The sequence below is a fragment of the Anomaloglossus baeobatrachus genome, chromosome 7 (genome assembly GCF_048569485.1).
Source record: "Anomaloglossus baeobatrachus isolate aAnoBae1 chromosome 7, aAnoBae1.hap1, whole genome shotgun sequence".
Classification (NCBI taxonomy): Eukaryota; Metazoa; Chordata; class Amphibia; order Anura; family Aromobatidae; genus Anomaloglossus; species Anomaloglossus baeobatrachus.
In genome coordinates this window covers 183,036,854-183,064,671 of record NC_134359.1, presented here as the reverse complement: position 1 = coordinate 183,064,671, position 27,818 = coordinate 183,036,854, and the positions used below count along the sequence as shown (strand labels likewise).

Below are 27,818 nucleotides of genomic sequence, written 5' to 3'. Positions count from 1 at the left end.
AATCCATATAGGAAAGGTTTTGTCATTTAGACATAGTAACAGTATGCAGTATAATCACTAAATGGCCCCGAAGCACAAAAAGTAACCTAGGTCACATGTAGGAAAGTATCACATAGCGTGATTGAATATGTACTGTATATAGTGCAAAAAGGAAAAGTGGCAAAGCAATGGACATATTAAATGTAATGATGGGCGAACCCAAACTGTAAAATTCGAGGTCCGTGCATAGACACCCGAACACAGACTTTTCAGGATAGACTGTGTTGCTGTTCGGATTCGCCCACCCGGATAGAAAATACATTAAAAAAGAAAGTAAATAGAAAGCAAATTAGGGATTAAAGCAGGACAGTTATACTTGCCGAGTCGCCACTTGCCTTTCACACTGCTCATTAATCCCTATGAATAGTCCCTTTTTCACCCGCCTACCCTCTGTGACAGCGTTTGCAATTGGTTGCAGTCAGACTGCCAGTGTGCCGGCATCTGTGATTAGTTGCCCTCACAGTAGCTGTCACAGAGGGAAGAAAATGGCAAGCGGTTCACTGTATTTTGATACCCATAACAGTCAGCTGGAGACGGCAGCCCCAAGCTGTGTGCATTATCTTCACTGTGTATCAAAATACGAGGGACGCCATGTCTCTTTTTTTACAGTATGTATGTAAATGTATGTGTGTGTGTGTGTATATATGTATGTATATATGTATGTATATATATATATATATATATATATATATATTATATTTAAAAATAATGGTGGGTTCTCCTCAATATTGATATCCAGCCAAGATAAGACAGAGAGCTGGGGGCTGGTATTCTTAGGCTGGGGAGACTCATGGCTATTGGGCTCCCCCCAGCATAAAGATATCAGCTCACAGCACCCCTAGAATTAGCGTATTCACTAAATTTACCAATTCTGGGGCTTTACCTGGCTCATCCTTATCGCCCTGCTTCGGTAGCAATCAGGGTAATACAAGGCGTTAATGAAAGCTATAATTAGTCAAAAAATCACATCTGTCATCAGGACCGAGGTTGGTAATGGGGAGAGGTCAATGAGACCCCCCAATACTAATCTTGTAAGTAAAAAAAATGAACAGAAATCAGCGAAATTCTTTAATAAAAAAACGCCCTTTTTCTCTAATTTATTAACCCCCCCCAAACACCTCTGCAGGTCCAATGTAATCCACACAAGGTTTCTGTAATACTATTGTATATTCTGAGGATTTCGATAGCGTTAGGGCAATGACAACCAGAGACGAGTTCTTGGTACAAAGATGTTTATAATATGTAACCACGATAGGTACACAACGGAACAAACACAGTAGAACAATAACACACGAAATACCTTCCCGAAACGGAGCGAAGGGAATTCCCGGGGCCACGCACCGGACTCCCCCAGGGAGACCACCAAGAGCGAACCCCTATACAGGGACTGTCTGGCAATCACCCCGGAAGGCCTAAATGCGCAGCAGCCGGGACACAAGGGGCAAGTGGTAAAGTCCAGAAGTGTCCGTACGGGATGATAGTCCAGAGTGGTTACGAACCGGAAGGAACCGGGCAGAAGTGCTGACCAAAGACGGCAGACGGAGTCCGGGCACAGCTTGAAGAAACCGGGTACGGTCCAGAGTCGGTGTCGGTAGTCTTTCAGGAGGATCCAAAGGCAATCAGGAATTAGGAGCAGCAAAGCAGGAGCACACAGCAAGCAGTATACTCAGGCACTGGACTAGGCTTAGAGGCGGCCTTTTAAGCAGCTGGACAGGAAGTAGGGCAACAGAACAGTAAACTCCATGTTAACCGAGGGCAAGCTCTTTCAAAAGAGAACTGGAAATCCCGGAAACCTGACAGTACTCCCCCCCCCCCCAGAAACAGCCTCAGGACGGATCAGGGCCTGGCTTGTCCGGGTACCGCCGATGAAACTGAGCAATCTTCCGGGGTGCCCGAATGTTACCCACCGGTTCCCAGGAATCGTCCTCGGGGGCGTACCCCTGCCAACGTACCAGATACTGAAGCCGACGACGATGGAGCCGGGAGTCAATAATGTCCTCAACCACGAACTGCTCCTCGCCGTCCACCATCACAGGCGGAGGAGGAGGCACGACACGACCATGAAACGTATTAGGAGAAACGGGTTTGAGGAGAGAAACATGAAAGACCGGGTGTACCTTTAAATGGTGCGGTAACCGCAGCCGACAGGCCACAGGGCTCACGATCCCGGTGATCTTAAACGGACCGATGAATTTTTGTCCCAGCTTCTGCGAAGGAACACCCAATCTCAGGTTTTTGGTGGATAACCATACAGAGTCCCCTACCTTATACATGGGTGCCGGTTTCCGGTGAGTGTCTGCCGACCTCTTGTAATGCTCCTGAGCCGTAGCCACAGTGTCCTTTAGAACCTCCAGATTGTGTCGTAGCTCTGTCAATCTGTCCTCCACCGCTGGCACCGAAACCGCAACCGGTGACCTAGGCAAAACATTCGGATGGTAACCCAAGTTAGCGAAAAAGGGCGTTACCTTAGTGGAGCTGCTCTGAGTGTTGTTATACGAGAACTCCGCCAACGGAAGCATCTTCAACCAATCGTCCTGCAGATGGCTGACATAACATCGAAGGTATTGTTCCAGGGTTTGATTAGTCCGTTCGGTTTGCCCATTTGTCTGAGGATGGTATGCAGAAGACAAACAGACATCAATCTGGAGTGCCATACAAAACCCCTTCAAGAACCTAGACGTGAACTGCACGCCCCGGTCAGAGATGATCTCGTCTGGTACCCCATGCAATCGGAATACGTTCTGGATAACCAAATCCACTGTCTCTGCGGCTGAGGGAAGACCGGTACACGGAATAAAGTGAGCAGCTTTTGTCAACCGATCCACCACCACTAAAATGGTATTGTGACCGCCTGAGACTGGCAACTCCACAATAAAATCCATTGAGATAGATCCCCAAAGGCGAGATGGAACGGGTAATGGTTGGAGGAGTCCCGTAGGAGCCACACGAGGGACCTTGCACCGGGCACAAGCCACACATGAGTGGACATAGTCCTTTACATCCTTTAAACAGGTAGGCCACCAGAAAAAACGGCTCAGAAATTCCTGCGTCTTCTGTACCCCCCTATGACCAGCCAACACGGAGTCATGGACCAACTTGAGAACCCGAAGTCTTACGGCCTCAGGGACATAAATGCGTCGCTCTCTCAACCACACACCATTCCGAAGAACAAGAGTTACATCATTCGGGGGGGCAGCAAGAAATACGTCACCATCATAGGCCAGCTTGATGTCCTTCCACAAGTCCTGGTCCTGGATTACTCCAACGAAATTGGCATCCGATAACACGGTCTGAGACGGGGTTCCAGGCACGGAGTCCACGGCGTGGATTCGGGACAAGGCATCGGCTTTCCCATTACGTGAACCTGGACGGTATGTAACGATAAAATTGAACTGGTTAAGGAATAGGCTCCAACGGGCTTGCCGTGGAGACAGGCACCTGGCAGACTTAAGAAATTCCAGGTTACAATGATCTGTGAGTACTATCACTTGCTGCGCAGCTCCCTGTAAGTGGTGTCTCCATTCCTTAAAAGCTGAAATAATCGCCAACAATTCCTTGTCCGCAATGTCATAGTTCCTTTCTGCAGGGGACAACCGGCGAGAAAAGAAAGCACACGGATGCAAGAGACTCTTGTCCCCAGTCCTTTGAGAAAGGATTGCCCCTAATGCATAGTCGGAAGCGTCGACTTCCACGATAAAGGGAAGTGCGGGATTCGGATGTACTAATATTGGCGCTGAGGTAAAACAAACCTTGAGACGATGGAAAGCTTCCTGGGCCTGGGCGGACCACACAAACTTCTGTCCTTTCTTGGTTAACAGAGTGATGGGACGGACGATCTCTGAAAAGTTACGGATAAAGCGTCGGTAAAAGTTGGCAAAACCGACAAAGCGTTGTACCTCTTTGATGTTTCCCGGTTCCGGCCAGTCTAGAATTGCTTGTATCTTGCCAGACTCCATGTTCAGTCCCTGAGGAGAGATAACATAACCTAAGAATTGTATTTGTGAGCAATGGAATTCGCATTTCTCCAGTTTAATGTACAGGTGGTTATCCCTCAGACGGGTAAGTACGGTCTTGACGTGCTCCTGGTGTTCCTGTAGGGAATCAGAAAAGATCAGGATATCATCCAGATAAATCACCATGAATTGGTCCATTATATCCCTAAAAATATCGTTAACTAGATGTTGGAAAGCCGCGGGAGCGTTACAAAGTCCAAAAGGCATCACTAGGTACTCATAATGTCCATACCGACATCGGAACGCGGTCTTCCACTCGTCTCCGGGACGTATGCGAAGTAGATTATATGCCCCACGGAGATCCAATTTAGTGAATATTTTTGCCTGTTGGACTCTCTCCAATAGCTCAGGAATCAACGGTAACGGATACCGGTTCCGGATGGTTATTTTATTCAGTTCCCGGTAGTCAATACAGGGTCTCAGAGTCCCCTCTTTCTTTTTCACGAAAAAGATGGGTGCCCCTGCTGGTGAGGTAGACGGGCGAATAAATCCCTTGGCTAGACTTTCATCGATGTACTCTTTTAGTGCTTCTAGCTCAGGTGCCGCCAACGGGTAGACATGACCAAACGGGATCTCCGCCCCTGGGAGTAAGTCTATGGGGCAATCATACGGTCTATGCGGGGGAAGCCGATCGGCTTTTCTTTTGTCGCATATATCAGCGAAGTCATGATAAACCGGGGGTAAAACAGGTACCTGTACAGTGCCCTCCGCATTCGGTGTTACTGGAACCGGTACAGTTGGACTAATGGTCGGACCACTCTGCGGTGGGAAGGATATTTCCTTAGTCTCCCAATCGATGACTGGATTTGTAGACCGTAGCCACGGAATTCCTAAAATAATCGGAAAATGAGGAGAAGAAATCAACATGAAAACAAGGGTCTCCTGCTGACCTGGCTTCATCACGCATTCTAGGGGTACTGTTTCCCGATCAACTGGTCCAGAAACTAACGGAGATCCGTCTACCGTCTCCATGGTAACCGGTGAGGATCTTTGCTGAGTCCGGATACCGTGTTCCCTGGCAAAAGAAGAGTCCATGAAATTTCCCCCTGCCCCAGAGTCTATCATTGCAGATGTAGGTATTAGCTGTCCCTCCCACCGGATCTGAATGGGAAGCGAGCAATGGGTATATTTCCCTTCTGAGTCCTTCGGTGATGTTGACATTACAGTCAAGGGAAATACCGCATCCAGGTGTCCACTTGCCTCAGAGATATCGGACTCTGCGTCCGTGTTGTCACACTCTGCCATGGCTGCCAATACCTTATTTGGGCGATTTGGACGTCTCGGGCAGTCGATCAAGAAATGGTCCGATTGACCGCAATAGAAACACAAACGCTCACGGAGCCGGTGTTCACGACGTTCGTTGGTCTCTCGCTTTTGTAGAGAGTCCACTTGCATAGGAACGTCCTCGGCCTCCCGTGGCGTCCTGAGAGCGGGTTCTCTGGAAGGAAACGCAAAGTTGGTTACCCGGTTTACAGCTGCCCATTTTTCCTGTCTACGTTCCGTCAAGCGGGTATCAATACGCACACAGTGCTGGAGAAACAGTTCAAAATCCCCTGGAGATTCGGAACGAGCTAACTCGTCCTTGATGGTACCGGACAAACCTTTTCTGAAAACAGACAATAATGCATTGTTTCCCCAGTCGGTGTCTACCACTAACCTCTTGAACTCAGTGGCGTATTCAACGACAGAACGCTTTCCCTGACGTAAGGAAAGGAGAGCCGATTCAGCGGTAGCACGGTGATTCGGATCATCAAACATTTGCGCCATTGCGGTCAGAAAGTCATCCAGGTGATTTAAACGGATATCCCGATTCTCTATCATAGGATTAGCCCAAGCCAGTGCTCGTGAGGTTAATAACATGATTATACATAACACTTTTGACCGGTCAGAACAGTAATAATCAGCATGTACATCAAAAAACAGTATACATTGGTTAACAAATCCACGAAACTGACTACGATCACCATTGAAACGGAATGGGGGTAACCTAGGCATACCGGCAGCTGATACGGACGTAGTGGGGACGGCTTCCTGAGCCTCCACTCTGACTTGCAAATCCTGAATAGACGGACCCAGTACCTGGTGATCATGGCCCAGCTGTGCCTCCACATCTCTAAGTTTAGTTTGTACCGCCTCCATCTCCTGCTGCAAGGAGTTAATCATGGAAAAGAGCTGATCTACTCGTGTCTCAGTCATTGCCCCAGCGAAATCCTTTTGTGGCCTGAGTATAATGTAATACTATTGTATATTCTGAGGATTTCGATAGCGTTAGGGCAATGACAACCAGAGACGAGTTCTTGGTACAAAGATGTTTATAATATGTAACCACGATAGGTACACAACGGAACAAACACAGTAGAACAATAACACACGAAATACCTTCCCGAAACGGAGCGAAGGGAATTCCCGGGGCCACGCACCGGACTCCCCCAGGGAGACCACCAAGAGCGAACCCCTATACAGGGACTGTCTGGCAATCACCCCGGAAGGCCTAAATGCGCAGCAGCCGGGACACAAGGGGCAAGTGGTAAAGTCCAGAAGTGTCCGTACGGGATGATAGTCCAGAGTGGTTACGAACCGGAAGGAACCGGGCAGAAGTGCTGACCAAAGACGGCAGACGGAGTCCGGGCACAGCTTGAAGAAACCGGGTACGGTCCAGAGTCGGTGTCGGTAGTCTTTCAGGAGGATCCAAAGGCAATCAGGAATTAGGAGCAGCAAAGCAGGAGCACACAGCAAGCAGTATACTCAGGCACTGGACTAGGCTTAGAGGCGGCCTTTTAAGCAGCTGGACAGGAAGTAGGGCAACAGAACAGTAAACTCCATGTTAACCGAGGGCAAGCTCTTTCAAAAGAGAACTGGAAATCCCGGAAACCTGACAGTTTCATGACGATCCTGGCTCGGCTACATGCTGAGGTTGCAGTGCGCATTAGAAAAAGTGATCCCTCACTGCGGCATCCATGACACACTGATGAAGCCGGAGCTGAATGGTGACGTCAGTGAGTTCACCTGAGGTCACAGCTGTCTGTTTCCACGGTACCCCTGCTGTGACCTCAGATGAACTGACCTGAGGTGAACTCAATGCTGTATTAGCGGATTAAGCAATGTGTGCACCAAAATTCTGCAGCTCCTGTCAGAATAATGCACTTTTTACACGTTTTTTGGTACATTTTTTTGCCAGGAGATGAATATTTGGTGCAGAAATGTCTGCAACCAAATACTCAACCTGCACACAGCCGAATCTGGTAATCAAGCATTGAGTTCAGTGAGTTCATCTGAGACGAGGTCACTGAGTTCAATGATCTCGTCTCAGGTCAGTTCACCTGAGGTCACAGCTGGGGTACCGTGGGAACCCCAACTGTGACCTCAGGTGAACTCATTGAACTCTATGTCGGATTACCATATTAGGCTATGTGCAAACATTGAGTATTTGGTTGCAGACATTTCTCCACCAAATCTGGGGAGGTCAATGAGTTCAAGGAGTTCACCTCAGGTCAGCTCTACTAAGGTCACAGCTGGAGTACCACAGGAATGGACAGCTGCAATCTCAGATGAACTCACCAATGTTGTGGCTCTGTCAGTGTGTCCCACAGGCCGCAGTACTCGGTCAGGTTTTCTAATGTTACTGTGCACTACAACCTCAGGATGTAGCAGTGCCAAAATCATTGTGAGACCTCATGTGGATTACGTTGGACCTGTAGGGGTGTTTTGGGGGTTAATAAATTGGACAAAAATTGTGTTTTTTTGTTTTCTTTTAGTTAAAGGATTTTTCTTTTTTTGTGTTCATTTCTTTAATTACATGATTAGTAATGGGGGGTCTCATAGACAAATCACAGCTGTCAATAACCCCTTATATTACCCCGATTTTCACAGCATCAGGGCAATCGGGATGAGCCAGGTAAAGCGCTAGAGTATAATGGATGTGTCAATTCTGGGGTGGCTGCAAGCTGCTATTTTTAGGCTGGAAAGGGCCCATGTGATGCCTGCCTGGAACCACAGTCTCAGAATGGCTGTTACGGATAGGTTAGAGGAAAGCCGTTCACTGAATTTGATCCCGAGAACCCCAAAACCCCTTAACCCCTATACAGGGATTTGAAATTACTACAGGGCCCCAGAGATTGCTATCTGTGGAAGGCTGAGTCCAAGAAAAGTAGTCAACAGGCAGCGTCAAACAGGAGGTAGAAAAAAGGGACAAAATTGGCAGACAAGGGCGTAGTCAGGAAATGAGGCAGAGGTTAAAACTGGAGATGGCAGGGAGTTACAAAAACGGCAGGCAGGAGAGTAGTTAGTGAGCAGGCAGGTGTCAAAACACAGGGACCAATAGTCAGAACAGAGAGGGAACCAGACACAAGCAGGAATACAAAACTATCTGGCAGTTACCAGCAGACTGGAGGGGGCATTAGAAGGGTGTGGTGTCTTCCCATTGGCTGTACCTGAATGGTGGTAACTTCCGCTGGAAGACACATGCCACCTACAGTCACACAGTGGTACTGCAGATCCCAGGGAAACCCAACTTACTGGATGAGCGGAGCCTGCACCCACCAGAGCCACTAGAGCTGACTCCTCTCCTGTCACCAACACAGTCCATGGAAGGAATACGGTGGCACCTGGTGACCGAATCAGAAGTTGCAGGAGCAGACTCCAGTGAGGATGTGACAGCCCAATAGTAATGTGCCTTCCAAGCCTGTGAATACCATCCCCCAGCTGTCTGCTTTATCTGCGCTAGGTGTCAAAATATGGGGGACCTCACATTTTTGTCCCCTCTGTGACAGCTACTGTGAGGGCAAACAATCGCAGACGCTTGCAGGCTGCCTGCAACCAATTACACATGCTGTCACAGAGGGTGGGCAGGGGAAGAAGTGAATATTCATAAGGTTTCATGATCAGACCCGGAAGCACTGTGACAGAGGCGTGGAGACTCGGTAAGTATAATTGTCATGCTTTAAAGAGAACCTGTCAGGTGCAATATGCACCCAGAACCACGAGCCGTTCTGAGTGCATATTGCTAATCCCTGCCTAACCATCCTTGTATACAGTCAGGGCCAGAAATATTTGGACAGTGACAAGTTTTGTTATTTTAGCTGTTTACAAAAACATGTTCAGAAATACAATTATATATATAATATGGGCTGAAAGTGCACACTCCCAGCTGCAATATGAGAGTTTTCACATCCAAATCGGAGAAAGGGTTTAGGAATCATAGCTCTGTAATGCATAGCCTCCTCTTTTTCAAGGGACCAAAAGAAATTGGACAAGGGACTCTAAGGGCTGCAATTAACTCTGAAGGCGTCTCCCTCGTTAACCTGTAATCAATGAAGTAGTTAAAAGGTCTGGGGTTGATTACAGGTGTGTGGTTTTGCATTTGGAAGCTGTTGCTGTGACCAGACAACATGCGGTCTAAGGAACTCTCAATTGAGGTGAAGCAGAACATCCAGAGGCTGAAAAAAAAGAAAAAATCCATCAGAGAGATAGCAGACATGCTTGGAGTAGCAAAATCAACAGTCGGGTACATTCTGAGAAAAAAGGAATTGACTGGTGAGCTTGGGAACTCAAAAAGGCCTGGGCGTCCACGGATGACAACAGTGGTGGATGATCGCCGCATACTTTCTTTGGTGAAGAAGAACCCGTTCACAACATCAACTGAAGTCCAGAACACTCTCAGTGAAGTAGGTGTATCTGTCTCTAAGTCAACAGTAAAGAGAAGACTCCATGAAAGTAAATACAAAGGGTTCACATCTAGATGCAAACCATTCATCAATTCCAAAAATAGACAGGCCAGAGTTAAATTTGCTGAAAAACACCTCATGAAGCCAGCTCAGTTCTGGAAAAGTATTCTATGGACAGATGAGACAAAGATCAACCTGTACCAGAATGATGGGAAGAAAAAAGTTTGGAGAAGAAAGGGAACGGCACATGATCCAAGGCACACCACATCCTCTGTAAAACATGGTGGAGGCAACGTGATGGCATGGGCATGCATGGCTTTCAATGGCACTGGGTCACTTGTGTTTATTGATGACATAACAGCAGACAAGAGTAGCCGGATGAATTCTGAAGTGTACAGGGATATACTTTCAGCCCAGATTCAGCCAAATGCCGCAAAGTTGATTGGACGGCGCTTCATAGTACAGATGGACAATGACCCCAAGCAGTGGTGTAACTAGAGTGCGATGGGCCCCGGTGCGAAAGTTGGACCTGGGCCCCCCTCCGGACGTTGGTCAGGTGAATGGGCACCTGTAGCGTTCTAAATCCTATAAAGGCATATTAATTGCCCCTTCCCCCCCTTCATTATTCAGTAATGTTCCCAATCCTGGTACATATGTCCCCCATACTGGTATATATGTCCCCATCCTGATATACATGTTCCCCATCCTGGTATACATGGTATATAACGTCCCCATGCTGGTATATATTTATCCAATCCTGGGCCGATCCTAGTAAAAATATTGCACATCCTGGGCCCATCCTAATATGTCTCCCATCCTGATATATAGTATATGTTCCTCATCCTGGTATATATGTCCCCCATCCTGGTATATATGGTCTGGGACTGTCTCTAATGAATAATTAAAAAAATATAAATAATTTAAAAAAAATTCTACTCATCTTGCCTCTGCTCCCACATCACCAAGTGTCCTCTGTAGCGAGTGCGGAGTGGCCTGCAGCGGACATCAGAGTGCGTGCTATAGAGCATGACCGTACTACCATGCGCTGCCCCCAGTTATGGTATGAACGTCAGCTGCCAGCCACTGTGTGCCCTGTACCTTTGGGCCTAGTAACAATCTCTACGTTTGTGATTGTTACTAACCTACCTGCTTTCCTCACTCCATCCACCAACTATTGATTGCTGAAGTCAGCTCACGTATTGTAAAGATAAAGCACCCTCCCAGGACATACTGCATCAAATCTACTTCAGGCTATGTGCCCACTTTGCGTTTTTATGTGCAGAAAATCTGCACATAAAAACGCATGTTTGGAACGAAAAAAAGCAACTGAAAAAAACGAGCATTTTTTATTGCGTTTGTGTGTTTTTTCACCTACCTCTTTTTGAGCGTTTTTTAGTCATGGCGATCATGGGGGTTCAAGCGCTGTACCCCCGCGGTCGCCAGGACCTGGCTCTCGCTGCCAGGAGGAGTACCCGTGCCGCTCTCGGCAGTTGAACCCTCTAAATGCTGCAATCAATGCAATTGCTGCATTCAGAAGGCAGGGAGAGGCATCGCTTACCCTCCCTGGCGATCAGGTCCCTGTAGTGCAATCACAGGGACCCGATCACTGCCATGGCAACCCTGGGTCATCACCATGATGACCCCGGTTTACTGAGGCATGGATCGCCCCCCAAACCAGGGCACCTACGTCACCAGAGTTCCCTGCAACAAGGTCCCGTGGTAAAGACCACAAGGCCTAGGTGCAGGAAACCCTGGTGACATCACAAGGTGAACTGAGTTCATGGCGGTGGATCTGCAGGACACCCCGGTGATCCGTAGGCATGAACTCGATTCACCTTGTGATATCACCGGACTTCCCAGAAGCAATGTCCTGCAGTAAAGACTGTGAGATGAGGAAATGGCTGCAGGGAGCCCCAGTGACGTCAACACACGCAAATTCAATGTGGGCATTACACATGCGTTTTTTCCTGCATTTTTCACTGACTCCATTGAAGTCAATTGGTGAAAAAGCAGGAAAAAATACAGAAACAACTGACACGCTGCTTCTTTTTTCAGCAACAAAAACTGCAAGAAACAGCGTGGGCACAGCAAGTCAAGATTCTCAGACTTTGCTGAGATCATTTTTCCTTGCTTTTATCAATTAAAAAAGCAAGGAAAAACGCATGAAAAAAGCCACGTGTGCACAAGGTCTTCTGTGTATGTAGCTGAGCAGTGCACAGTAATTTAGCTGGATTTAGATACAGGACCTGGCTGTGCTGCTTTCATCAAACTGCTGCAAACACTTCCCCACTGCTCACATTGTGACTGATTCTGTGGGCTGGCCCCAATCACCTTATCAGCCTCATCCCACCTCCCTCCCACCACCACCAAATCCCAAAGTGTCCAAAGCAGCACCTGAACGGTTTACAGTAAGATAACAGAATGTAAAGAAGGTCAGATAAACTTTCCTGCCATATATACAGCTCACCCCTCTCCACATGGTCGCACATCAGTAAATAAACGATCGGACGCTGTCGGTGACTGCTCAGAGCGATGGAAGGGAGGCAGAGTATATATTATACTGCCATGCCTGAGCTGCTGGGACTGAGAGGTACGGAGTGCTGCCTCACAAACATGCCGGTCAGACCGCACTGCTGCCCTCACCTGATATGTCTCCTGCAGAGGCCGGCACCACAGTGTAATCACATGCAGAGACTGGAGGGGGCGGAGCTCACGCTGCCCGGCCGCTTCTACTGAAAATGCAGGAACAGCCCAGCTCCTCTCACTGACAGGAGCTGCTGCTGATCTGCAGCGCGGGCCCCTAACCTGCGGGCCCGGTCGCAATGGCGACCCCTGCGACCGCGGTAGTTACGCCCCTGACCCCAAGCATACAGCCAAAGCTACCCAGGAGTTCATGAGTGCAAAAAAGTGGAACATTCTGCAATGGCCAAGTCAATCACCAGATCTTAACCCAATTGAGCATGCATTTCACTTGCTCAAATCCAGACTTAAGACGGAAAGACCCACAAACAAGCAAGACCTGAAGGCTGCGGCTGTAAAGGCCTGGCAAAGCATTAAGAAGGAGGAAACCCAGCGTTTGGTGATGTTCATGGGTTCCAGACTTAAGGCAGTGATTGCCTCCAAAGGATTCGCAACAAAATATTGAAAATAAAAATATTTTGTTTGGGTTTGGTTTATTTGTCCAATTACTTTTGACCTCCTAAAATGTGGAGTGTTTGTAAAGAAATGTGTACAATTCCTACAATTTCTATCAGATATTTTTGTTCAAACCTTCAAATTAAACGTTACAATCTGCACTTGAATTCTGTTGTAGAGGTTTCATTTCAAATCCAATGTGGTGGCATGCAGAGCCCAACTCGCAAAAATTGTGTCACTATCCAAATATTTCTGGACCTAACTGTACATTAGCATAGATAAAAAGATCTTTAGAGAAAGTATTTATAAAGATCTTTTACCGTATGCCAATGAGCGAGGGCATTAGCCCCAAGGGCGTTGCTTCCCTCGCTAGTCGCCCCCATTAGCATGTTAGTACGATCCTGTGGGCGTGCTAATATGCTAATGAATGCACAGCGTCAGAGGAGATCTCTCTCACCTCTCCGCCGCCATCGCCACTTGATGCTGGATTTCAGCTCAGTGCGCATGACCCCGGTGGTTCGGTCATGTGCACTACTTCAGTTTGAAGCCAGGATGCGTACACCTGGCTTCATAGTGCGCATGACTCAAACTCCGGGGTCATGCGCACTGAGCCGAAATCCAGCGTCTGGCAGTGGTGGTGGCGGAGAGGTGATTGAGATCATCCTCTAACGCTGTGTATTCGTTAGACTGTTAGCATGCTTACAGGGATGTACTAACATGCTAATGAGGGGCGACTGGCCGGGGAACTAACGCCCAGGGGACTAGTGCCCTCACTCATTAGCATATGGTAAAAGATCTTTAGAAATACTTTTTCTAAAGGTCTTTTTATCTATGCTAGTGTATACAGGGATGGTTAGGCCGGGATTAGCAATATGCACCCAGAACTGCTCGTGGTTCTGGGTGCATATTGCATCTGACAGGTTTCCTGTAATCCCCATTTTTCTTCCTTTTGGAGCCCCCTAGCCCTTACTACCACTATTTTACAGCACACAAGTTTGGCTTCCCATATACTTATATGAGATGTGGTGTCCGGGCTCAAGTTCAGGCACAAATTCCAGTCTTGAACCAGACTTTTTTTTTTTTTTTAAGTCAGGCCGGATCCTCCGAAGTATAACATCTGCGGGTTCGGCCATCTCTAATTGTATGTAAAAACAGAGAAAGTGTATAATAACCATGAGTTCTTTTTCATATTCACCTATCTTCTATTTATTAGTGTTAGTGTACACTGACCTAATATCTTTGCCGACATCTTTTTCCATAGATGGCCACCACAATCCATGGGTATCCTTTTTCATACACATCCTTGTCACCATGCACTTTAGCTTTTACATACCTGGGCAACTATTACACACACATAACTCTTTCTTCCCTAAGCATTATTTATTTCTAGTTTTTGCATAATCAAGATTACCATTTTTGTTCTCACCATTGATCTATTGTACAATTTTATACGTTTTTGTCATTAAATATACCTATTCCTTGTTATCAGTAAAATTTTTGCAACAAAAGTGATACTTCTTGATAGATTTCTTTAAATTACTTCTGCAATTACAGTATATTCTATTGATTTGGCTCCTTTTTCTCATCTGAGTGCAGCATGATGTAGGCAGAGATCCTGAATTCAATGATGTATCACTTAGTTTACTGGGTGCAGCGTTTCTGATAGGTTTTTTTATTTAGTATATAGCAAAGCTCTGAATGCCGCACCACCCACACAAGCTCTCTATATGCAATGTCTATAGACAGTGAGCTGCTAATCACAGCAGGGGATGTGCCTAGCTAGACTAGCTGAAATAGTCCGGCAATGATGATTTCCTGAAGCTAAAACAAACATGGCAGGTAATCAGCAGCATACAGTGTGATAAGAAGCATATCTGAAATATCTGTGTTAACTCTTAAAGCATGCTGTCTTCAGATTACGTAGCAAAATCCTACTGACAGATTCCCTTTAAGTATGCTGCTAATTACTGGCAATCAATACACATTATGCCCTTGTTTTACAGAAAGAAAACAAAAAGGAAACCTAATCTATATGCTTTCCACCAATGTTTTAATTCAACTATTGGAAAAACTACTCAATTTGAGTATAACTATTTTATTCTTGTCAGAAATATAAATATTTTTCTTTAAATTCTTAGTAAAAGCAGAGAATGCCTTACCACAATACTATAAGTGATTGAAACTGATAACAGAATATAGCCTACATCTTAATGGGGTACTATTGAAGTCATAATTTTTTTATATATATATATTTTTTAGAGACAATAGGATGATAATTTATAATATATCATATTGTGTAGTTTTTTTTACCTTCCCATATTACCTAGGCCTTTACTTGTGTATATCACTTTTACTCAACTGTGCCATTATTTCCTTTATTCATTTTAAAGGAACATGTCATGTCCCTAAATGCTACTAACCTGCTGTGTTAATCTGCAGGCTAATGGCATTCCAAAGCTATCTGGGCACCCTTTCGAAAGTTCATCTACCCAGTCTAAATTAGCTTTCTTGCTCCCAATGGTAGTCTGCTTTCAATCACAAGGGCATGCCAAGAGCTGCTTTAGTCACTGAGTGACAGCTACTCGTATAAGTATGCCTCACTACTTTGTTAGATGACCTGTAGAGCAATATCAATCAAAGTGATGGTGGTGTGCTTATAGCCACCCTTCACTATGTACTGATCAGTGACTGAAGCCACTCTGGACAAGCGTCTATGACTAAAATCCCAGGAGAAATAAAGTTAATTTCTTCACAGTTGATGCACGTTCAGGAAGTTGGCAAAACAGCTTTGAAATGCCAATAGATTGTAGGCTAACCCTATATCTTCAGGTTATTAGCATTGCAGGACATGAAAGGTTCCCTTTTAAGTATTAAAATAATTCACCAATTAAAATATTGAAGTTCCCCATTTAGTGTTATCTTTACCTTTGAACATATATTGTCTTCATTAATAAGTGCTTTAAGCCTGTTTCATGCTAACCATTAGATGACTCCCAATACTTCAATGCAAGCCCTTGTGCAGTTTTCTGGAGTATTTTGCTGATCATCATCCTAGGTATACAACATTCCATTTTTTTCATCAATAGTTGTTCTAGTGATTAGGTGGTAATAATAATTTTTATTCATGACTTAAAAGCTTGAAACTGTGTAATCTTCCTTGTCATCTTTCTTCACTTAAATTTTTAGATTATAGCTCTGAAGCGGAGGAAGATTATATCAGTTATGATATGGAAAGATTGCCTTGTCTGCATATGGAGGATAGCGGGCTGGGTCTTCTTGCACGATTTGCAGCCAATGTACCACCTAATCCTATCTTGTCTCACCCTTCGTTAACCATTCATTTTGATGAAAAACAACCAATGATGGAGGATAAACAAAATCTGATACGTGAGTTGGGATTTATTTATTCTTTGTTGTGCAGTACACTTTCCTGCTCACAGGCAATTCTTAAACGTTTGCCCATCTTCATAAGCAGGAGTGCATACCAACTGTCAGGCTGCCACCAAGGGGACCTGGAGCCCTGCAGTGAAATACACTACACGGAGCTGAATAAGCAAGGAGGGGCACACACAGTGTGTACTGGTGCAGAGCCTCGCTGCATCAGCCGTAAAGCAGAAGCCGCGGGGCGTGCGGGGGATGGCCGGGCAGGCCTGGTCCTACACAGTACGGGGAGCAGGAAGACCGGAGTGGAGAGCAACCAAGTGGGGAGGTAGGAAAGGGGGGGGGACAACCGGGGCTATTGTGGGAAGAAAGGAGGTGGGACAGAGGAATGGAGGAACGACTAGGGGACGGAACACAGTCAGAGAATGAGTGCACAGACAGGGGACGGATCAGGATCACACTTACAGGGACCAGTTATCACGGGTAAAGCAGTGCTAAGCTAATAGCTGGCGCTAGTTCACCAGAGATGACACTACTTAAAGCATTCAAGCTCCGGAAATGAGGCCTGACAGAAGGCTCCGCCCCCTAGCCATGTAGACGGGGAGGCGAAACCGTGACACCACCATACTTTTTGATTGCTGTGGAAGTGGGCAGTACCGCTTAATCCATCGTTTAGCCCAGCAGCATATTTGCACTGCTGGCCTGAACTTTTTTTTTATTTGTTTTATTGTAAGCTTTTACACAAAAATAATACATGTACTCCCAAAGACTTAAGCAAAAAAAGAAAAACCCTAGCAATTTCATTGGCTATAATTTTCCAACACAGTCTCAGCTGTCCATAAAGCTTTTCCATAGGCTAATCCAGACTCAAAAAAAACTGAAAAAATGACATAGTCAATCAATTTAAATTTTTTAATAATCTTTAGATAGCATACATTTTTAAATTTCAAACAAACGTACTTTTTTATATCTTGGACACATTCATGGAAACTGTAAAGAACCTCAACCAAGAATCGGAGTTCCAAAATCCAATGATTTCAAAATAAGAGATGCATAAAAGTTGATATATTTCATGTGTTTCTAGTAATCTTCTTGCAGCCTATACACATGTGGACAGAGTGCAAGTCGTGTCCTCATGTGTATAGAGTGCAAGACAATCACTAAAAGCATGTGAAATCTATCGACTTTTATGTATCTCTTATTTTGAAATCATTGGATTTTGAAACTCCGATTCTTGGACTGAGGGTCTTAACAGTTTTCATTAATGTGTTCAAGATATATACATATATATATATATATATTATATATATAATATAAAAAAGTATGTTTGTTGAAAATTCTAAATTTATGCTATATAAAGATTATCTAAAATTTGAATTGAACAATGTTGGCATTGATTTTTTTGTTTTTTTTATTCCAAAAGACTTTTTCAGTAGGAAGAAACAAAAGTACAACAATATGCATTGTTCTTCAAAAGGTACTTATAAAGAAGCTGCTCAGGTGCACATATACATTACATAGTTTAATATTAGCAAGTCAATTAAAACCCATGTTATATTGAAGAAGCATAGAAACAATATACATGTTACTTTTCGGTCATCAAACCTGTAGTGCAAGCTCATAATTTTAACTGTTCAGTTTTAACAGTAACAAAACCATAGAACCTTTGGCTGTCCACTGTATGATTCCCACAATGGGCTGGATGGCAAGTTTTAGCCTGGGGAGGCAAACACAAAGCATTGGCCGAGGGTTTGTCGCCAATCTTTAGGCTAAGGTTGCACATGCCATATCTAATTTGTAATGCTTATACACGGTGTGGCTTCTTAGCCAACTTGACTCGTCTTCTTAGCAGCCATACAATAAAGTGTTACACACAACAAATAGTACCTGGGAGACATAGCTTGGCAGGCATATGAGAAGGATGCAAAGTACTTAGCTCCTGCTTCATATCCTGACGAATCATGTGATACCCACATATAACATCGCAATTGGAGGATATAAATGCTGCAGCCGGCAGTAACCTGAACTGGTACCATGCACAGCATGTGTAGCCCAGAGAAATATGTCCGTGTTAGAAAAATAGTGAAGAAGGAGCAGCAACCATAGGAAGATTCCATCTTCAAAATTGCGCTGGCGTGTGATACTGTACAAACTTCTATATTCATGTACAAACAAGATGGGAATGTCCAGTCATCATACTGCTCAGGAAGGAGATGGAATTTGTGTAGCAGAGATGGACGTGATTTGGTCTGACATGTGCATATCAATCCAAAACAAAAGCAAAAGACCTTGTGAACATGCTGGTGAAAGCTGGTAAGATTGTGTCATTATCCACAGTGAAACACGTACTGTATCATAATGGGCTGAAAAGCCACTTCCAGGAAGAAGATATTACTCCAAAAAAGTAACCTAAAAAGCCAGATTAATGTTTGCAAATGCACACAGGAGAAAGACCTTAATTTCTCCTGTTCTGTGGTTTGACAAAACTAAAATTGAACTGTTTGGCCATAATGACCATCGTTACGTTTGGATAAAAAAGGGAATCTTTGAAGCCTAAGAACATCATCCCAACTGTGAAACACGGGGGTGACAGCATCATGTTTAGAGATGAGCGAACCTCTAGAGGATCGAGTTCGGTTCGTCGAACGGAGGCCGCATTCGAGTTCGGTTCGGCGAGCCATTCGACGAATCTCTCGAGCCCCATTGAAACCAATGGGAGGCAATCACAAACACATACAAACACATTAAAAATGTACACATGCAGTTAATAAACATTTCCATTACACTTACCTGTCCCCGCGATGCATCCTGCACTCTGTCTCCTGCTACTTTTCCTTCCAATAATCGCTGCGTCCTCCCGTTAACCAGCACTGATGATAGGACCTATCGTGATGTCAAAATAGCCATGTTACCAGTCATGTGTCTATTATCTCATTGGCTACAGACTGGTCACATGGCTTTGATGTCATGCTAGGTCCTGTCAGTGCATCTCTCCAGTACACGGTGATCGTTTGTGTATCTCCATGTACCGCGACATGCTCTGGCACACAGTCGACTCCCCATTCTGCTTCCCCGTTCCGTTATTCACCGGCTGCCACAGCCGGTCAATAACGGAGATCACCGTTGCTATAGCAACGCGCCTGTCAGCGGTGACGTCACCGCTAACAGCACGCAGCGGCATCGGGGGGAATCACGTGATCGGAGCACCGTTGCTATGGTAACCCGTCTGTCAGCTTACAGCCAGCAGCACTGATCACTCACGAAGTGAAAAGACTGCACGGGAGCAGCAGCGTCTTTCTCCCATGCAGTGCTGCTGATGTAGCAGAGTTGCATGGGTTGAAGAAGAAAGAAGACAGAAGACCAGGATCGTGGAGGGATGCGAGGGAGTAATAAACATGGAGTTTCTAAGTCTGTCTGTGTATTTATTTCTATTAAAGTATTTTTTTCGTCGTTTTTTTTTTTTTTTAATTATTTCATGAAATTCATGAAATAATTAAAAAAAGGGCTTCCCTATATTTTTAGTTCCCAGCCGGGTACAAATAGGCAGCTGGGGGTTGGGGGCAGCCGTACCTGCCTGCTGTACTTGGCTAGCATACAAAAATATGGCGAAGCTCACGTCTTTTTTTTTTAGTTTTTTGGCAAAAAAAATGCTTCTCTGGATTTTCCATTGCCAGTGAAGGTAACACCAAGCAGTAGGGGTTAGCAGCCAGTAGCTGCTCGGATTAGCCTCAGCTAGCAATACAAAAAATGCAGCGGGAGCCCATATATATTTTTTTTAATTATTTATTTAAATAACTAAAAAAAAAAAAAGGGCTTCCCTGTAATTTGATTGCCTGACATCACAGTGCTGTAAAAATAAATAATTTAAAAAAATGACGTAGCGCTCCGCGGTATTTTTGATTCTCAGCGCAGATAAAGCAGACAGCTACGGGTTGCCACCCCTATCTGCCTGGCGTTACCTTGGCTGGCAATCAAAATACAGGGAAGCCCATTAATTTTTTTTTATTTAAAAAAATAGTTAAAAAAAAAATGACATGGGGTCCCCCCATTTTTGATAGCCAGCTAGGGTAAAGCAGACGGCTGTAGCCTGAAAACCACAGCTGGCAGCTTTACCATGGTTGGTGATCCAATGCGGAGGTCACCCCAGGCTCTTTTTTTATAATTATTTTATAAATATTAATAATTACAAAAAAAAAGTAGGGTTTTTCCCCTCCAAATTGGATCACCAGCCAATGTCAAGTGGACAGCTGTGGTCTGGTATTAGCAGGGTGGGAAGGTCCATAGTTATTGGCCCTTCACAGCCTAAAAATAGGCCGTAGGCGCCCCAGAAGTGGCGCATCCACTAGATGCGCCAATCCTGGCGCTTCACCCCAGCTCATCCCGTGCCCTGGTGCCGTGGCAAACTGGGTAATAAATGGGGTTGATACTAGCTGTCAGGTCACCTGACATCAAGCCCAGCTGTTTGTGATGTCATGGCATCTATCAGACACCCGACATCACAAACTGTCTGTACTAACAAAACAAATAGACAAAAAAAAATGTATTTGAAAAAACACTCCCCAAAACATTCCCTCTTTCACCAATTTATTGTAAGGAAAAAAAAATGAGGGGGTCCCATGACGACTCTGGACCGTCTAGAATATGGGACACGCTCAGGGTACGTATCCCCATTTTCTACGAGTGCAGACCCTCCATGTGAGGAGTGTGGGTGCAATGAATCTGCACCCACTCTCCCCGGGTCCACAGCAGCAGAGTCCGTGTCGTAACTGTTGCTACCAAAGCTGCAATGCCCTGCTCATGAGGTAAGAGCATGCCTAATCTGGAGAACTATTCTACATTTCCAAATATTGGTATTTGCTGATATTATTGCTATTCCACCTACTATATATTGGGGATAGGATCTTGGAGATGGAATACCCCTTTAAGTCCAGTTATCCAGCTGAATGAATACTAAACAGAGCTCACTATTTAGACATGTTTTTTGTGGCGTATAACGGACTCTCATGTTTGGTAGTCGTTCAGCAGGGCAACTATAAAATCAAATACCTCCATTTGGAAATGTAGTATAGCTCTCCTGATCAACTATGTTCCTTACCTCATGAGCAGGGCATTGCAGTAGCTTACAGATGCATGGTTACCACCACTCACTGTGTCTGAACACAGGAAGCTGAGCTGACAGCCGCTCTGTGCATGCGGCAGCGTCTATTGTGAAGGAGGGGGCTGCGGGGGATCAACACTGCACAGGTACTGTGGGACACCAGGGAACACCGGTGGGTTTATAGGGGGTGACCTGGCAGGGCCTGGGGAGGAGTTTTCTGTCACATGTGTCATGGCACATGCGACAGAAATCAGAGGAGTAGGGTGAATGCGGCCGGCGCGCTCCTGTGCGCGCGGCCATCTTGGATTTCTGGGTGTGGGTCAAGGTGGGGGCAGTTTGGCGACATCGGGGGACCAGAGGGGACTGGGGAGGAGATTTATCTCCCATCTGACATGTTTGTTCATGCCAGATGGGAGATAAATAATTTTTTACCGGCGCTGTCATTTATTGTAATGTGATCATTGGTATACGGTGTATACCTGTGATCACGTGAGCAGGGACCGGAAAAACCGGCCTGAATCATCTCCAGGGTCTCAGCCACCCCCTGAAACTCCGGAGAGTTTCTGACGCTGGGGGGCGCTATTCACTTATTTCTGCCTGCTGTTTATAAACGGCAGATCAGAATAAGGCTACATTCACACGACCGATCCGTTTTTGCTCTCCGCAAAAAACGGTCCGTTTATTTCACAGGTGCATCCGTGTGGCATCCGTTTCCGTTACGTATACGGTCCGTATGTCATCCATTTGTCATCCGTGTGCCTTCCGTTTTTTTGCGTACTGCAAAAAAACTGAAGGAGGGAAAATAAATAAATTTCCCAGGATCCATAGCTTCAACCTTCATGAGGCAGTCACATGTTCACTCCAGTGACATTTTCTACTGCTTTTCACAGCGTAGAGCGCTCTGGTGATTTTCTTGTGCTTGTACACTTCATATCAGTCTTTTCTGTCATTATAATGGCAGAAAGACACATAATGTCCCACTCTCCTGCATTTTGTAATTTTGCACCCTTGGGTGCATTTCATATGGCACTAAAGGGTGCTTAGCCTTGTATTTAGCCAAAAAAATAAATAAATTTAAAAAAAAAAAATGACGTGGGGGTTCCCCCTATTTTTGATAGCCAGCTCGGGTAAAGCAGACGGCTGCAGCCTGCATACCGCAGCTGGCAGCTTCACCTTGGCTGGTAATCCAAAACTGAGGGCACCCCACGCTGTTATTTTAAATTAAATAAATAATTTAAAAAAAAAAAAACACGTGATGGTCCCCCCAAAATTGCCAGCCAAGGTAAAGCGGACAGCTGGGGTCTGATATTCTCACACTAGGGAGGTCTATTGTTATTGGACTCTCCCCAGCCTAAAAATAGCAGGCCGCTGCCGCCCCAGAAGTGGCGCCATCCATTAGATGTGCCAATCCTGGTGCTTCGCTCCAGCTCTCCAGTTGCCCTGGTGCGGTGGCAAACGGGGTAATATATGGGGTTAATACCAGATGTCTAATGTCACCTGGCATCAAGCCCTGGGGTTCATGATGTCAGGCATCTATCAGATACCCGACATCACCAACCCAGTCAGTAATAAAAAAAAAAAAAATAGACGACAAACACATTTTTATTTAAAAAACACTCCCCAAAACATTCCCTCTTTTACCAATTTATTAGAAAGAAAAACAAATCCAGGTCTGGTGTAATCCAAGGCGGTCCCACGACAATCCATACCATAGTCAATGCCCCAGTCAATGAAGAACAGAATGTTCCATATTGACTGGGAGAGCAATGCAGTGACCTGAGCTAACATCAATAGGTCCGCCCAGGACACTGCAGGGGATGACGAGCGCTGCTGTCAGGAGGTTAGCCAGGCACATTACCTGCGGTGATCTCTGCACTCCTGACAGCAGAGCTGTCACTGAGTTCAATGACTACCGCCTTCACAACCAAGTATCGCGGGAGCCCGTGACGTCACCGCTAGTCACAGTCTCTGGTCCGCAGCGAGAGGAGATGTGACAAGCGGCGGCCATGGAAGACAGTGACAGCGCTGACGTCAGGAGGGCAGAACTTCATCACCGCAGGTAAGGAACTTCACTAACCTTTCTGACGACAGCGCTTGTCATGCCCGCGGCTGCTGTCACTGCAGTGTGGGCAGCTGTGGACACCGTACAGTGCGGGCATATGCTGACACTGAAGTGACAGCAGCCGCGGGCACCGTACAGTGCGGGTATATGCTGACACTGCAGTGACAGCAGCCGCGGGCACCGTACAGTGCGGGCATATGCTGACACTGCAGTGACAGCAGCCGCGTACACCGTACAGTGCGGGCTTATGCTGAAACTGCAGTGACAGCAGCCGCAGACACCGTACAGTGCAGGCATATGCTGACACTGCAGTGACAGCAGCCGCGGGCACCGTACAGTGCGGGCATATGCTGACACTGTAGTGACCGCAGCCGCGCTGAGCGGGCAGCCGCGGGGCTGGAGCTGGAGCGGGACATAGACTGCAGTGGCATCCCACGGAAGTCACACGGAAGTCCTTCTGTGTGGCTTTCGGGGATTTTTGCACACGTAACCAGGGTAAACATCGGGTTACTAAGCAAAACGCTTTGCTTGGATACCCGATATTTAACTTGGTTACCAGCTTACAACAGGCTGCCAGCGATGGCTCCCTGCACACTGTAGCTGTAAAAGGCCACGCTTTTGGTGATCGAACCGTTCTCGAACGTAACTCGAACTGTCGAGCTTTTAGCAAAAAGCTCGAGTTCGATCTCGAGCACCCCCCAAAATCACTCGAACATGAAATTGGCGAACCTCGAACATCGCTCAACTCTAATCATGTTATTGGGGTTTTTTTGCTGTAGGAGGGATTGGTGCACTTGACAAAATAGATGGCATCATGAGGAAAAAAGATTATCTGGCAATACTGAAACAACATTTCAAGACATCAGCTAGGAACTTAAAGCTAGGGCGGGAATGTCTTCCAAATGGACAATGACCTGAATCATACTACAAACTGCTTACAAAGTGGCTTAAGGGTAATAAAGACAATGTTTTGGAGTGGTCATTACTGATCTCAATACTATTGAAAATTTAGGGGTAAAGCTGAAAAGGGAGGTATGAGCAAGGCGGCCTAAAAACATGGCTCAGTTACACCAGTTCTGTTAGGAGGAATGGGCCCAAATTTCTACTAACTATTGTGAGAAGCTTGTAGGAGGATATCCAAAACGTTTGACCCAAGTCAAGCAGTTTAAGGAAAATGGTACCAAATACTAATGAAATGTATGTAAACGTTTGACAAAACCATGAAATAATTTTTTTTAATCCTAATTGACCTAAAACAGGAAAGCTTTATTTTGATTTCATGTCAAAGAGAGAGGAAAACATGTATGTATGTATGTGTGTATTCATGTCCCCACTGAGTTTCCCAAAATATGTCCATCTGTGAAATGTAAATGTCCCTTTACATTCCCACATCTGCCTCTCTCAATCACATGTCCTCATTATATGCAAGTCCCCATTCTTTGCCCCAATAATTAACCAGGGCATATCAAAACAGAGGGACAACTGTCCATCAGATAAGCCCAGGATGTTACACAAAAGAGTCAGTGTAAAAAGCTGGAGGGAAAAAAGCACAATAGGGTCTTACCCAGTATCAGTTTTACTTTTGTGTTGACAGGAGCCACTAACTGCTGGTGTCCAGTTACCTGTAGGGATCTAATTATCACTACAGATACCTGGTACTTCAAAGTGTTGTGCCGCCTACAGGTGCAAGCTGGGTGCACATGGCAGGGCGGGGACATTATATTACTGCATCAGCATTTGTCCCCTGCAAGCACATGTGCAGGTGGCGGGAGTATACATGAGACAGCGCCCACAGTGTTTAAAATTTCGGTGGGTGCTCATGGTGTTTTCCAGACACACACTCTCACCCCGCGTGATCAACCCACTCTTCCTATCCCTGCCTACCTGTCCCTTCTGAGGCTTATATCTCTATCTGCCCCCTGCTTTCACTGCTGTCTTTGCCGCCCTGTCCCCTTTGTGCCTGCAGATTTCTGCCCCCGCCTCCTTCTCCCCTCTGAGTCTGCAACTCTCCACACTGTGCTGTTTGTCACCAATATCTCAGCTCGCAATCACCATTCATGGCAGCTATCAAAGCCTTGACTCTGCAGCATGTGTTCTCTGTCCTCTCTCATCTCCCTCTCAGTCCAGTCTGTCTTCCTGTCCCTGTCTTTGGCTCGTCTCTGAGCTTGTAGCCTCCACTGCTCACTGCCTTCCTGTCTGCTCTCCACCCACTGCCCATCCGCTGCCCTGCTCCTCCCCGGTTCTCAATCCTCACCAGTCACCAGTATCCCCTCTGCCCACCCGCCACCTCCAGCAGCATTCCTGTTCTTTACCATCAACAGCTGATCATTTTTCTGACAGCACTCAGCAGGAAATCTTAACATCTTTCTTCCTCCTGCTATTAACCCCTTGCTTGCTATCTGCTATTACTGCTTTAACCCTTGCTTTGCTCCCTCCTGCTTGCAATGCTGTGTTACACCTTCATTGCTGCTTTAACCACTGCATTGCATTTTCCTGCATTAACCACTTCTAATATCTAATATATAAAGCTGCGTGTGTGTGTGTGTGTGTATATGTGTGTATGTACAGTACAGACCAAAAGTTTGGACATACCTTCTCATTCAAAGAGTTTTCTTTATTTTCATGACTCTGAAAATTGTAGATTCACATTGAAGGCATCAAAACTATGAATTAACACATGTGGAATGAAATGCTCAACAAAAACAGTGTGAAACAACTGAAAATATGTCTTATATTCTAGGCTTTTCAAAGTAACCACCTTTTGCTTTGATTACTGCTTTGCACACTCTTGGCATTCTCTTGATGACCTTCAAGAGGTAGTCACCGGAAATGGTTTTCACTTCACAGGTGTGCCCTGTCAGGTTTAGAAGTGAGATTTCTTGCCTCATAAATGGGGTTGGGACCATCAGTTGTGTTGGGCAGAAGTCTGGTAGATACACAGCTGATCGTCCTACTGAATAGACTGTTAGAATTTGTATTATGGCAAGAAAAAAGCAGCTGAGTAAAGAAAAATGAGTGGCCATCATTATTTTAAGACATGAGGATCAGTCAGTCCGTAGAATTGGGAAAACTTTGAAAGCGTCCCCAAGTGCAGTGGCAAAAACCATCAAATGCTACAAAAAAACTGGCTCACATGATGACCGCCCCAGGAATGGAAATCCAAGAGTCACCTCTGCTGCAGAGGATAAGTTTATTCAAGTCACCAGCCTCAGAAATCGCAGGTTAAAAGCAGCTCAGATTAGAGACCAGGTCAATGCCATACAGAGTTCTAGCAGTAGACACATCTCTAGAACAACTGTTAAGAGGAGACTTTGTGCATCAGGCCTTCATGGTAAATAGCTGCTAGGAAACCACTACTAAGGACAGGCAACAAGCAGAAGAGACTTGTTTGGGCTAAAGAACACAAGGAATGGACATTAGACCAGTGGAAATCTGTGCTTTGATGTGATGAATCCAAATTTGAGATCTTTGGATCCAACCATTGTGTCTTTGTGCGACGAGAAAAGGTGTACGGATGGACTCTACATGCCTGGTTACCACCGTGAAGCATGGAGAAGGAGGTGTGATGGTGCTTTGCTGGTGACACTGTTGGGGATTTATTAAATATTGAAGACATACTGAACCAGCATGGATACCACAGCATCTTGCAGCGGCATGCTATTCCATCCGGTTTGCGTTTAGTTGGCCTATCATTTATTTTTCAACGGGACAATGACCCCAAACACACCTCCAGGCTGTGTAAGGGCTATTTGACTAAGGAGAGTGATGGGGTGCTACGCCAGATCACCTGGCCTCCACAGTCACCAGACCTGAACCCAATCAAGATGGTTTGGGGTGAGCTGGACCGCAGAGTGAAGGCAAAAGGGCCAACAAGTGCTAAGCATCTCTGGGAACTCCTTCAAGACTGTTGGAAGACCATTTCCAGTGACTACCTCTTGAAGCTCATCAAGAGAATGCCAAGAGTGTGCAAAGCAGTAATCAAAGCAAAAGGTGGCTACTTTGAAGAACCTAAAATATGACATATTTTCAGTTGTTTCACACTTTTTTGTTAAATATTTCATTCCACATGTGTTAATTCATAGTTTTGATGCCTTCAGAGTCATGAAAATAAAGAAAACTCTTTGAATGAGGTGTCTCCAAACTTTTGGTCTGTACTGTATGTATGTCCGCTAAAGGAATCCGCACAGTCGCATTTATAATCACAAAATTTTGCCCAGGTGCTTCATGGGACTCAGGGAATGTCATAGACTATGTTTTGATGGGAAAATTTAACCCCGCACTTTACAGTTACTCTCCAAAAAAACCTGCCTCCATTAAAGTCAATGGAGCTGTGGCCTACAGGTTATTAATAGCAGCTGTGAGTGGTTGCTATAGCAACAAAATACATTGTTAGTATATGAAGCTTATGTATGAGGTAATAAGATGTC

The 27,818-nt window shown here is 45.5% G+C and overlaps 1 protein-coding gene across 5 annotated transcripts in view; it reads left to right on the top strand.

Annotated features, from left to right (window-relative positions):
* Positions 1-27,818, top strand: part of TNRC18 (trinucleotide repeat containing 18) — a 1,341,710-nt gene that overhangs the window by 794,591 nt on the left and 519,301 nt on the right. For 4 of the 5 annotated variants that reach the window (XM_075317830.1, XM_075317828.1, XM_075317827.1 and 1 more), the window contains one exon: positions 16,037-16,237. The exons of the other annotated variant lie outside the window; for it this stretch is intronic. In XM_075317830.1, coding sequence (XP_075173945.1) covers positions 16,037-16,237 — 201 coding nt within the window. The remainder of the gene's footprint in view (positions 1-16,036; positions 16,238-27,818) is intronic. 5 annotated transcript variants of the gene reach the window in all.